The 11566-nt window shown below is 48.2% G+C and overlaps 1 protein-coding gene across 1 annotated transcript; it reads left to right on the top strand.

The window, feature by feature from the left end:
* The first annotated feature begins 44 nt into the window (after positions 1–44).
* SMARCB1 (SWI/SNF related, matrix associated, actin dependent regulator of chromatin, subfamily b, member 1) lies at positions 45–10959 on the top strand. Its single transcript, XM_058036752.1, has 10 exons — positions 45–191; positions 1736–1847; positions 2466–2495; positions 2983–3112; positions 3672–3809; positions 4458–4585; positions 5070–5236; positions 5666–5856; positions 9550–9681; positions 10596–10959. Exons 1-10 carry the CDS (start codon positions 99–101, stop codon positions 10633–10635), a joined length of 1161 nt encoding a protein of 386 aa, XP_057892735.1. The 5' UTR covers positions 45–98; the 3' UTR covers positions 10636–10959.
* The last annotated feature ends 607 nt before the right edge of the window (positions 10960–11566 follow it).

Genomic DNA, 11566 nt, shown 5'->3' with positions numbered 1-11566 from the left:
CAGCGGGCCCGCACTAGGCCGCGCTCCGCCCGCCGCCGCTGCCGCCGGGCCGCGCTCCGCTCTCCGGGCGCCGCCGCCGTCCCCCGCCCGCCGCCGCGATGATGATGATGGCGCTGAGCAAGACGTTCGGGCAGAAGCCCGTCAAGTTCCAGCTGGAGGAGGACGGCGAGTTCTACATGATCGGCTCCGAGGTGCGGCCCGGGCGGGAGCCGGGCCCGCGCCGGGGAATGCGGGGGCTGGGCCGGGCCGAGGGGTGCGGGAGCCGCGCTCAGGGCGGGCGAGGGGCGGAGGAGAAGCCCGGCGGGAGGGAGCGGCCTTCCAGCCCCGCGGGTCCCCTGTGCCCCGGTGGGCGCCGCCCGAGGGCCTCAGCCGTGCTGGGGGACGGGAGGGATCAGTACTGCCATGAGGGCGGCCCCGGGACCCGCTCGGATCCTCCCCGATCGCAGCCTGAGGCCCCGCTCCCGATCAGCGAGGAGAATTTCTGGGCACAGTTGTTGAGGGGTTCGGGGTATTTGACACGCGGCGAGGCAACGAATCGCACACCTTTGGGAGCCTTAGGGCTCAGGAACAGCACCCAAAGCAGGCAGGGCAGCTCCTTCTGCCTTGTGCACAGTGTGGTCAGCAAACACCGCCGGGCAGAGTTTGAGCAGCCCAGAGTCTGTGCTGGCCCGTGCTGGGAGGGGTTGAGGCTCCCTGACAAAGAGCCTCATTCAAGCAAGAAACACCGGCCCTGTAGCACCAGGGAAACAGCTGAAAACGGGAAAAAATGTTCTAGCCCCCAACTTGATGCACAAAAGGGATTATTGGCTAAGTTTGACTGCCAGCTCTGTAGGTTGAGCAGGGACTGAACATCCCTCGCTCTCTCATGTGAAATGTAGAGTTTGAAAGCCAACTGTACCTGCAGTCAGGTGAGCTGTGAGATTGCCATACCAGGTACATGGAGAAGGAAAAGAGTTGTCTTTTTTATCTACCATTAATTTCTGTCTGTTGATGAGCATTGTAGAGTGAAAGACGGCTAAATCTAAGATCAAAAAAACTCTTCTCAAACAAGGAATAAAAACCTTGTTGTGTGGCAGTCTTCCAGTGTCCTGGCAGTCTAAAAATTTGATTTCAGAGTCTAGAAATGGTTGTGTTGGTCAGCAAGGCCTGCTGTAGCTTTCAGCACAGGTGAGGATCTTATGGCAGGAGGAACAGAACTGCTTTACAGATGGTAAGTAAATCTGAAAGAGGACTATTGGCAGCAATCACGTTTTTGATGTTCAAAGGGTTTAAAACAAAATACAAGTCTCTGGGCATTTGCTGTAGTCAGATAATGTCTAGATGGTGGGGAGGTTCAAAATAAAAATAATGTGTCAGAGAGCTGAGTATCTGGTTTAGTTTAATTCCAACTGAGCCTTGCACATTGATGTGGAAACTGAAGTAAAGAAGAGGTGGGTTGTTCAAAAATACATACAAATGAATGGAGTGTTTTCCTATTAAATTTCCTATTATCAGTGGGTGGGAGTTTTTTTGGATCTAGTGAAGTGAGATAGCACCAGTGAAATAAGTGCTGATAAAAATTTTGTTTTCTGCATTGCCAGAAAAACCGCGGCAGTGCTATTTGATGCCAAATACAGCACAAAAACACCCAGTTGAGAGGTCCTTTTTATCACTAAAAAGAGCTGAATTTCTTCCAGCTTCTGCTGAAACTCTCCAAAATGGAGTAAAGGCCACATGTGCACTTCTCTCCTGGCAGGTGGGGAACTACTTGCGCATGTTCCGGGGCTCCCTGTACAAGAGGTACCCCTCGCTCTGGAGGCGCCTGGCCACCGTGGAGGAAAGGAAGAAAATTGTGGCCTCTTCACATGGTGAGAAGATGAGAAGACATTCCCAGTAATGTTTATTGACAATTTTTGCCTTGAAAAACCGTTCTGGTGATTCAGAGGCTTGTGCACCTTGAGGGCTCTGTGAATCACTTGAGATTGCCCCGGTGGTGGAGCACCCTGTAACGGTGGCTCAGCCTGGCAATAAATAGCACCTGATCAAAAACGTTCTGAAATGGAAACATCCATCATGGCTACATTCATCACAAAGCAAAAGCCATATCTCCAAATCAGTACCATATTTCAGAAGACATTTTTTGTAGACTAAGAGAGGTGTCTTTGTCTCTCTCATCAAATAGGTAGAAGTGTTGTAAGGATGCCCCATTGAAGATGTGCATCTTTGCTTAACTTTGCTTCTGGCAGGGACTGGATGTTTGTGCCTGCCAGAACTTGTGGTGTGGTGCTACTGATGTGACTGCTACGGGGAGAATATTGTATTGTTTTTGTTGAGGGACTAATAGCAAGCAGTTAAATTTCTTAGCGATATGACTTCTTGTATGTTCTGTAGACTAAAGCATAATAAAAATAATGGTTTACTCTGGGCTTATGTCTCTTTCCTCCACATATCCTGCTGACCTCTTGCTTTCATTTTTCCCCCAACAGAAAACCAGCGGTCTCACAGTCCCCGAAGATGTAAGTCTCATCTGTGTGTTATTCTTAGCTGTGCTGGAGGGAGGATGTCCACTGTGACCTTTGGTGCTATTGCAGTAATATTAATGTCTAATCCTCTTCCTCTGATCTCTGTCTGTGGTCGCCCTAATTGTGCCTCCCAATCCCATGGCTAACTCTCAGAACATTAGCAGGACTCTCCAGTGCAGATGGTCTCTGTCATTCAGCAAGAGCTGTCCTGAGCTCTCTCCCCCTTCCCAAAATCTTTAACAGCTTTTCTATCAATCCTTGCATCACCATTTCTGACCTTTAAGTCAGAAATAGTTGATTGTTTTGATTTTTTTCTGGGCCTTGTAAATATCTACAGGAAGATGAAGCCCAAAGGACACTTGTATCTCTGTGCTAGTCCCTCCTGCAGTGACAGGGAGGGTTTGTCACTATGTAGCCTGTCAGTGCTACAGTGCTATGTAGCCCTTTCCCTGTTAATTATTGCCATGTTTCCTGGTAATAGATCATGGCTACACAACATTAGCCACCAGCGTGACGCTGCTGAAGGCCTCTGAAGTGGAAGAGATCTTGGATGGGAATGATGAGAAGTACAAGGCAGTGTCTATCAGCACAGAACCTCCTACCTACCTCAGGTGAGCAGTGTTGGTGGGGCCAGGCTCAGAATGGAGCTGCCTGGAAGCTCTGGGGCAGGCAGCACGAGGAGTTCCATAAGCCCAGGCTGTTGTGCAGGGCTTGTTTGGCAGTCTGCATTCAGTATTTGCAGTGCTGGGCAAATGGGGATCTCCAGAGTGTAAGGATTGGGTTACTGCCCACATAAAACAGGAAGAAAAATCTAAGTGTTTGTTGATACAACTTCTTTTGCAATTACTGCATTCCATCTGTAACAGATGTTTTACAGAATGCTCTCTGCACATACTGCCTTTTGGAGACCTTGCATTTCTCAGCAGTCCTTCTGTAAAGTATAGACAGAAAATCCAAATATGAATCTAGTATTTATAAAGGTGCACCTGGATTCATATCTGATGGATATTTGTGAGCTGGAGGATGGCCTTCCAAGAGGAACATTCCTGGTGGAACAGTAATGTTGATAGTCCCAGAATAAAAAAAAATAGCAGGAACTTGTAATAGCACTGAAAGTTTAAAATGACAGTGGTGCTGAGGGCCTGCAGGTTAACATCCAGTCTCCTTCAGAGAACAGAAGGCAAAGAGGAACAACCAGTGGGTGCCAACCCTGCCCAACAGCTCTCATCACCTGGACGCCGTGCCGTGCTCCACAACCATCAACAGGAACCGCATGGGCAGGGATAAGAAGAGAACATTCCCTCTGTGGTAAGACAGCTCCCTGCTTCTGGAAAGTGGCAATAGCTACCAAAATGACATGCTGCCAGGCTAGTACTGATGAGTTCATGTAATGTTGTGATTCATCCCCAGCTGACAAAAGACCTACAGGTCATTAATCTTAGTTAAATTGTGTGTCCTGAGGCTCTGTGTTACAGTAGCCATCCATGGCTCAGAGTGGAGGCTTTCCTTTTGTCAGGAAAATGGTTCATTCTTTTCCTGATGAGTTCCTTCTACTTCCTGCTGATTTGCTGAGCAGTTGTCATTTGAGAAGCAGCCCCTCTTTGTGAAGGACAGGCTGCTTCTCACTGACATGTACCAGTAACTTTGATCTAGTTTGTTTAGTGGAAAATGCTGCTGAAGCTCATGACTAATGGTTTTTCCATTATAAAACTTAAGGCAACCAAGATGAATCTAATCCTAGAAAACTTGTTTTATTTGCAGGAGTGTGTTGTGATAGATGTAATAAAAGGTGATAAACTAGTATTAGTTGCCACAGCCCTGTAAGCTTGCATTGAGGAGTACAGATCAGGGAGTTGGAGTGTGGGGATTGCTTCCAACAAATGTTGCCTTCCCTCTATGGATGCCAGATGTGTCATGTGCTCGTTGCATATACTGTGTTGCTGCTCTCCACTTCAGCTTTGATGACCATGACCCAGCAGTGATCCATGAGAATGCATCCCAGCCAGAGGTTCTGGTTCCAATCAGGCTGGATATGGAAATTGATGGGCAGAAACTCCGAGATGCATTTACGTGGAACATGAATGGTACGTAGCAGGGAGAGGTTCCTGAGGCTGGACAGGTAAAGCTGTGTCCATCACCAAATGCCCTTGCCCCATACAGACAAAGCTTTAAAGCTCTCCCACTCTGGACTGTATTCAGTGCTTGCATTTCTTAGCAAATGCTTTGCCACTTCCATGGGTTGCAGCCATTCCTGGACACATGTAGAGTTTAACTGGCAGATTCTCCTGAGCCAGTTCATCAGCTCAGTGGTCTGAGAGTGCTCTGTTAGCTGAGGTTAATGGCTGTGGCTTCTTTGGCTCCACTACCATGGAGCAGGTAAAGAAGGCTGGAAGTCCCTGTATCAGTGTCTCTGCCCTTACAGGCCTGGTACAAAACACCCTTTTAAAAGCAAAAGGTAATGCATTTGGGATTCCCTTTGTCACCTTGCCCTGTGGGATTTTGTGTTCTGTAAGTGGCAGACATTAATTTCTAAGGAACTTTACAGTGTTCATTCTTGTTCTGTAACAGAAAAGCTGATGACCCCAGAAATGTTCTCGGAGATTCTTTGTGATGACCTGGATTTGAATCCTCTGACCTTTGTCCCTGCTATTGCATCTGCAATCCGACAGCAGATCGAGTCCTACCCCACTGACAGCATCCTGGAGGACCAGTCAGACCAACGAGTCATTATTAAGGTAACACAGGAAGGCAGCAGAATGGGAGCTGAACCATTTGGGTTTCTCCAGTTATGTTACAGGGGACTAAGAGTACAAAAGAACAAAGGAGCTCTTAATTCCAGTCCTCCAACCAGATTCCCCTTTTCCTTTGTATTGGGAACAGAACTAAAGGTGACAGATGATTAAACATCTGTGTGCCCAGCCTCTGAGGTGGTGAAATAGTTTAGTTAAAGCATTGTCATCTTCCTTTGGAAGAGCTGAACCTTGGTGAGCAATGCTGAATTGTCTTCATGCTACTGAAATGAAGAATTCAGTTAAGGAACTCTGCAGATGAACTAGGAGGAGTTACTGCTCTGTTCTCTCAGCCTCTGCCTCGTCAGTTCAATCACCTTGGACAAACCTTTGTGAAAGTGGAAACAAATAACCTGTGTCTTCCCTTCTCTCTAGCTGAACATCCATGTAGGAAACATCTCCCTCGTAGACCAGTTTGAGTGGGACATGTCAGAGAAGGAGAACTCACCAGAGAAGTTTGCCTTGAAGCTGTGCTCAGAGCTCGGCCTGGGCGGGGAGTTTGTCACAACCATTGCCTACAGCATCCGGGGACAGCTGAGCTGGCACCAGAAGACCTATGCCTTCAGGTACTGAGCTGCCACCTCCTTGTCTGGCTCTGGGGGTCTTTGTACTTCGTGGGCATCTGCATCAATGCTGACCTGATTAGGAAGGTTTTGTTTGAAATTAGTCCTTGTGGCTTGCACCCATTCTGTCCATCTTAACAATTTTTTGTGCTTGTGCCTAAGTATCTTTTCCTGATGGGTCTAATACATTTCAGGACCAAATACTGATGAAATGTCAGCTTCTGTTGACAGAATTAATGAACAGGGATGGTCCCTCTTCTAATGTAAGGTCATGATGAACCCCCGACACATTTTTTGTTTTGTTGGCTTTGCCTAACTTGGGCCATCCACTGTTTCAAGCTTTGGTTGTTTGAACTTGGGCTGATGAAAACTGTACCTCTCTCCCCAGACTGATGTCAGAGGTGGGTTGATCACAGGCCCTTCTCACAGCTGGAATGCAGCATTGTCAGGTTTCATTAGTCAGCCATTAATTTTTCTCCTAAATGGCTTCCAGTTGTGCTGTGCAGTGTTCTGTGAGTTCCTGCACTGATGTTATCCACAGCACAGTGCTGAGTCTGCAGCTCTGACAGTCCTTTAATGTACACTCTGAGGTCTGGTGACCTCAGGTCATGGTGACAGTCAGGGAAGTTTAAGAGTTCAGCAGATGCTGTGTTTGCAGAGGAGGGAATGGTGCTGTTGACACCAGTTTTGTAGGGGTCAATTCAAGGAAGAAGCAGCCCAGGGAAACGTGCCCAGCCCTGCCCTACCTCAGGCAGAGGACAGGGAGTAGCTGGAGTGGGAGTAAGCAAAGAGGAGCTGGAGACTGTGGGGAAGCTGGCTGCTGCCTTGAGCTCTGCTGCTTCCTGCTCCATCCAAAGGGTTCCTGTCTGCTCAGCCTTCATTGACAAGTAGACCCTGATCTGCTCTGGCCTAGTTGTTCTTGCACTGGTCTCTGGGTACAGTTTTTATCCTGCCAGTCTTTCATAGCAACTGCCTGGTTCTAAAGTGATCCCCAGAGTGATTCATATTAGAAAATAGAAAGGGACCCTTTAGCACATGTGAATTAAACTCTGAATTAAGTTGTTACAATGTGTGTCCATCCTGCTGATGTCCCTTGGAAGGTGGGAGGTGCCTTCTACCTTTCCCTCCACAACCTTGGATTGGTTCTTGCAGTTTTGGCTTGGGATTACATCCAGCAACAGCAAGAGAGCAGTGGGGTGGGCAATGCTGGGAAGTGATGGGAACTTGCAGGGTGGTAGTTGAGAACCTGACACATGTTGTGCTGCAGCACTGTCTGCATTGTGAAGTGTCTGTCCCTCCTGCCTCTGCTTCTCCATATACTGCAGATACCAAGAAAGTCATCTGTGTATTGTTGGCTCTTGGGATTGGGGTTCATTTCTGCCTTTGCTTCTGCTCAGTCACTGGAAGTTGCAGCAAGGAGGTTTTAGTCAGTGCTGCCCAGGCCCATGTTAATGCCAGCTTCACTATTGTCTCCAAAAACATGTGTTGGGCCATGGTACCAAAGGGTGCTTCCTCAAACAGGCAGATTTCAGGCCTTTTTCACACTGTGGCAGTATTGCAAGAGGGAGAACAAAAAGCTAAAAAAGGAACCCCACCAGAACAAAGTACATAGACATGAGCTGTTCAGAGAGCAAAAACCACCTAATTGAAACCTCGTTTATTTTTGTCATAGTACAAACATGTCCTCCTCTTCCCTTTTTTCTTCTAGCAAAGGAGTACTTTTGAAACCTTACAGTGATTAATAATATTTGGGTTCTGTGGTTGGTTAGTTCCTGAATTTCCAAACCACAGGAGTGGTGGTTGCTCCAAAATCATTCCATTGATGTAAGGAAAGGGTCTGCTTTAGATGTATCAAAAGAACTTTAATATCTCAAGGGATTGGGGATTTTGAGAAGTCATGTGTCTCTTAATCATCTGAGGGAGAGGTGAAACTGTCTTTTAGTTGATGAAAGCCAGGGCACTTTTTTCAGCTGGGCTGCTCTGTGCAAAACAAGGAGAGCCTGCATAGCAGTGGCAGGGCAGGACTGGAGGCACACAGGTGGCTGCTGCTGCCTGTGGGGTTTTCAGGGCCAGTGTGGGCTGGGATGTTCCCTCCTGTGTGCTGAGTGTTTCTGGTGGCAGCACACAGCACCTCACAGCCAGGTTTGCCTTTGGGACCTGAGTGATGGCACAGGTTCTGCCACTCACCAACCCTTGTGCCTGAGGAGTCCCCTTTCCAAAAGTGACACCTCCCTGCTTTGTTGGTGTGCCCCTGACACTGCCTGAGGCCAGGAGCCTGAGCAGAGGCAGTGCCCTGCTTTTCTGGGACCCCTGCAGCTGACAGTGCCTTTCAGCCATTCCTGGCAGCAGCATTTTCTTCCTCATCAGGGAAAACAATGGAGGAGGAGCTGTCTTAGTGTAGAGATTGGGAGATGAGGAAGGATTTTTCAGTTTCTCGCTGATTCTTTGCTAAAGAAATGTGGTATCTGAGTTGCCTTGCAGTTAGGTTATGCATGAGTCCAGCTTTCCATCCCCTGTTGAATTCAGTGAATGTTCAGTGTCAGGCAGAGATCATGCTATCACTAACAAACCCCCAGTTAATATCTAATTTTGCCTGGAATGTGTGGCAATCTAGGACTAAGATGAAATTCCTGGGTTTAAGTGTTGTTTAGTGGATGGCAGCAGTACTGGAAGTAGATTTGATTAAAGCTTCCTCCTTGGATCAGATAGCAAAAGGCCTGGATTATTTTTTCATGGTAGAATTACTTTGAAGACTTGTTATTTTAGATTATTAGCTTTGATGCAGATGTTGTGTGTTCCCATGATGATTAGCATTTGAGTTCTTTCCTGAGGGAGTGAGAGGGCTGAAATCCTGTGTAGGGGTGCACGTCCCTGGGGAGGGGGCAGGATGTGTGTGCACACCTGTCCCAGGGCTCCTCTCACACACACACACACTTGTGCAGCTCAGGCTGAGGCACTTTGGAGAATTCAAAGCAAACATTTACATTCCAAGGCTCCTCTATATTTATGCTGGGCTTCCGGCTCCACTGTCAATATTTGGGAAGCTACTCTTGGTCAATTCCTGTTGACTTTTACTGAAAAGCAGCTAGTGAGGCAGTAAATATTTTGTGCATGTGATAATACAGCTGGTCAGGGCAGAGGAGTGTCTGAGGAACAGATCTTGTGATTTGGGGCACAGCCTGGTGTTTTGCTTGTTAGCTACAGCAGGTCCTAAAAGACTGCTCTTTCCAGAGTCAGGCTCCCAGGAAAGGCAGATTTTTGCCAGGGAACAGCTGTCAGGGGTGTGCTAGACAAATTACAGCTAGGAAGTGAGAGCTGCAGCACAGCCAGGCTGGACAGGGAGCCCTGGGAACAGTCCCAGCTCCTGGGCTGTGCTGGGAAAAGCACTCCCAGGACTGAGGGACTGGGAGGAGCTGTGCCTCTTGGGGTTGTCACATCCCTGCCAGCCAGTGTGGGAAAGAATTGCAGGTCCAGCACAAATCCCTCTGCAGTAGTGGCTGGAGATGGGTGTAGCTGCTTTCCCAGGAACTCCAGGCTCCACAAGGGTGGAACCAGGAGCCTGTGGTGAACTTCAGGGACCCAGACTGTACTAAGCAGAGCAAAGAAGGAATGCTGAATGATGCTGAATGATGCTGTGCTTGTCCCTGGGCTCTGTGCCCACTGATGGGTGTTGTTTTGCTGCCCTGTGCCCTGCAGTGAGAACCCTCTGCCCACCGTGGAGATCGCGATTCGCAACACGGGGGACGCTGACCAGTGGTGCCCTCTCCTGGAAACCCTCACAGACGCTGAGATGGAGAAGAAGATCAGAGACCAGGACAGGAACACAAGGTACTGCCACTGCTTTGGACACTGCTCTTGGCCTGTCCCTTGGACAGAAGCTCCAAGCTGGGATGTTTGTCTTTCCCTACTGAGAGCTAACTGGCAGGACGTCAGCCTTGCTCACAACAGAAGCTTTAGCTTCAGGGTATTCAGCTGTCATCACCTTCCTCCACAAACATTGAAATGTCTGCTCTACCATCTCCTGCTTGCAGGAAGTTTCCTTTTTTTTTTTTAACCCATTTTTTCTTTTCCTTGGGCTCTTTGCTTGTCCAGGGGAGTTGTTTGTATAGGAAGGCATGAGTCAAACATACTTGGAATGTCATGCACTGTCATGCTCCTGAGAATGCTGCCACAAACCTTCCTTTTATGTAGCGTAAAGTTCAATTTGATGTAGCAATGGGCAAGCTCCCAGCTCTAGCCTGAGTGATGCCAACCTGTTTGCCAGCAAGAGGGAGCCCTGTGTGGTTCCAGGAGAAGCTCTGCCCACCTGCAAAGTGATGTTTGACAAGCAGTTGAGAGCTTGCACCTACTTGATGAAATTCTTCCTGGCAGATATGAAGGAATGGCTTGTATCTCTCCAAGAGATACATTGTGGAAACAGTAAATATACTGGCTCAGCTCTTTCCCAGGATGTTTTTTTAACTGCTGATTAACAGTAGCACAGTCATTTGTGTATCAGCTGTGGCTGACTGAAGAGTTTACAGTAGCAGTCGGTTCAATCCAAGTTAATGAGAAAACTGCCCTAGCAGCTGTTAGTGAAAATAGTGTCCTTGCCTTATCACTGGGGCACTCTCAGGTGACTGGGGAGTTCTGTCTGGGAATAAACCTGTCTACAAAGCTGTACAGCCTCCCCAGAAGCACTGGTTTTGGTCAGACTGCCATGTCTGTAACATGCACTCACTGTGCCTCTCTCTCTCCCTCAGGCGCATGAGACGTTTGGCCAATACTGCTCCAGCCTGGTAACCCTCCTGTTGTGACACTGGTGCTCTTCCTACAGACTTTAGCCCTATTCCTCTCCCCAGATGGATCTAGAATTGGCAGGGGTCTTTCTGTCTCTGAAGGGGACACACATTCCACTTGCCACGAGTTCCCAGTACTGCTGACTTCTGCCCCCCTCCACCCCAGTGCCACGTCCCGAGAGCGCTGAGCGAGCAGCGCGACCCAGCTGGGACCCGTGGCTGGTGTTGGAGCCCTTCTATACCTGTGTGTGGACAGTGGAAAGATTCTTTTGTATAGGTGCAATGTGCACTCCTAGGACAACTTTTTAAATAAAAGGAATGCATACAATGTAGGCTGAGTTCAGTCAGTTTGCATGGACAGTGAATGTCACCGTGTTTTGTGCTGTTCTGGTAACTGAGGGTGACAGGGCCTAGTATTAATTCTGAACACTCACATGCATTCATTTTTCCTGGGTGCTTTACTTCAACAGGTACAACAGCCAAAACCTTTTGGTGCAGGGGAAAGTGAGGAGGAGATTTAGAAATAGCAGCAGCAAACAATTCTCTAAGGATTGGTCTGCTCCCAGACTTGGCACAGTCTGTAATGACCTTGGGGAGGTGTTCAGCTGGTTTACTCAACAAGGTAAAATAGTTTAACTGAAATCACAGACTTGAGAGAGTCATTTCTGTCAGATGTCAGCCTGGTGTGTGGTCAGCACTGTTTTTTGTGAAGGAAGACTGCAAACAGCCCAGGCTCTGCACAGGTACAGCAGGTAAAGCCTCCAGTCACTGGGACTGAAGCTCCTCTGCAGCACAAACATTGCCAGCTGCACTGCACAGAGCACTCAAAGCAAAGTGGGTGTCATGAATGCCCTTAGCACTGCAGTGTCAGCACTTTGCAACCCAAGAAACAAGCTGTCTTTCTCTAGGGAGTTTAAAACCAAAATCCATTGAAG

The sequence above is a fragment of the Melospiza georgiana genome, chromosome 18 (genome assembly GCF_028018845.1).
Source record: "Melospiza georgiana isolate bMelGeo1 chromosome 18, bMelGeo1.pri, whole genome shotgun sequence".
Classification (NCBI taxonomy): domain Eukaryota; kingdom Metazoa; phylum Chordata; class Aves; order Passeriformes; family Passerellidae; genus Melospiza; species Melospiza georgiana.
The sequence above is the reverse complement of the archived record's forward strand: the minus strand, read 5'-3'. Positions and strand labels throughout refer to the sequence as shown.

Excerpts from the sequence above, each read along its gene's own strand:
- SMARCB1 (XM_058036752.1), top strand. The coding sequence starts at position 99 with ATGATGATGATGGCGCTGAGCAAGACGTTCGGGCAGAAGCCCGTCAAG. Across the intron at positions 192-1,735 it reads TCTACATGATCGGCTCCGAG|GTGGGGAACTACTTGCGCAT; the intron begins GTGCGGCCCGGG and ends CTCTCCTGGCAG. Across the intron at positions 5,237-5,665 it reads ACCAACGAGTCATTATTAAG|CTGAACATCCATGTAGGAAA; the intron begins GTAACACAGGAA and ends CCTTCTCTCTAG.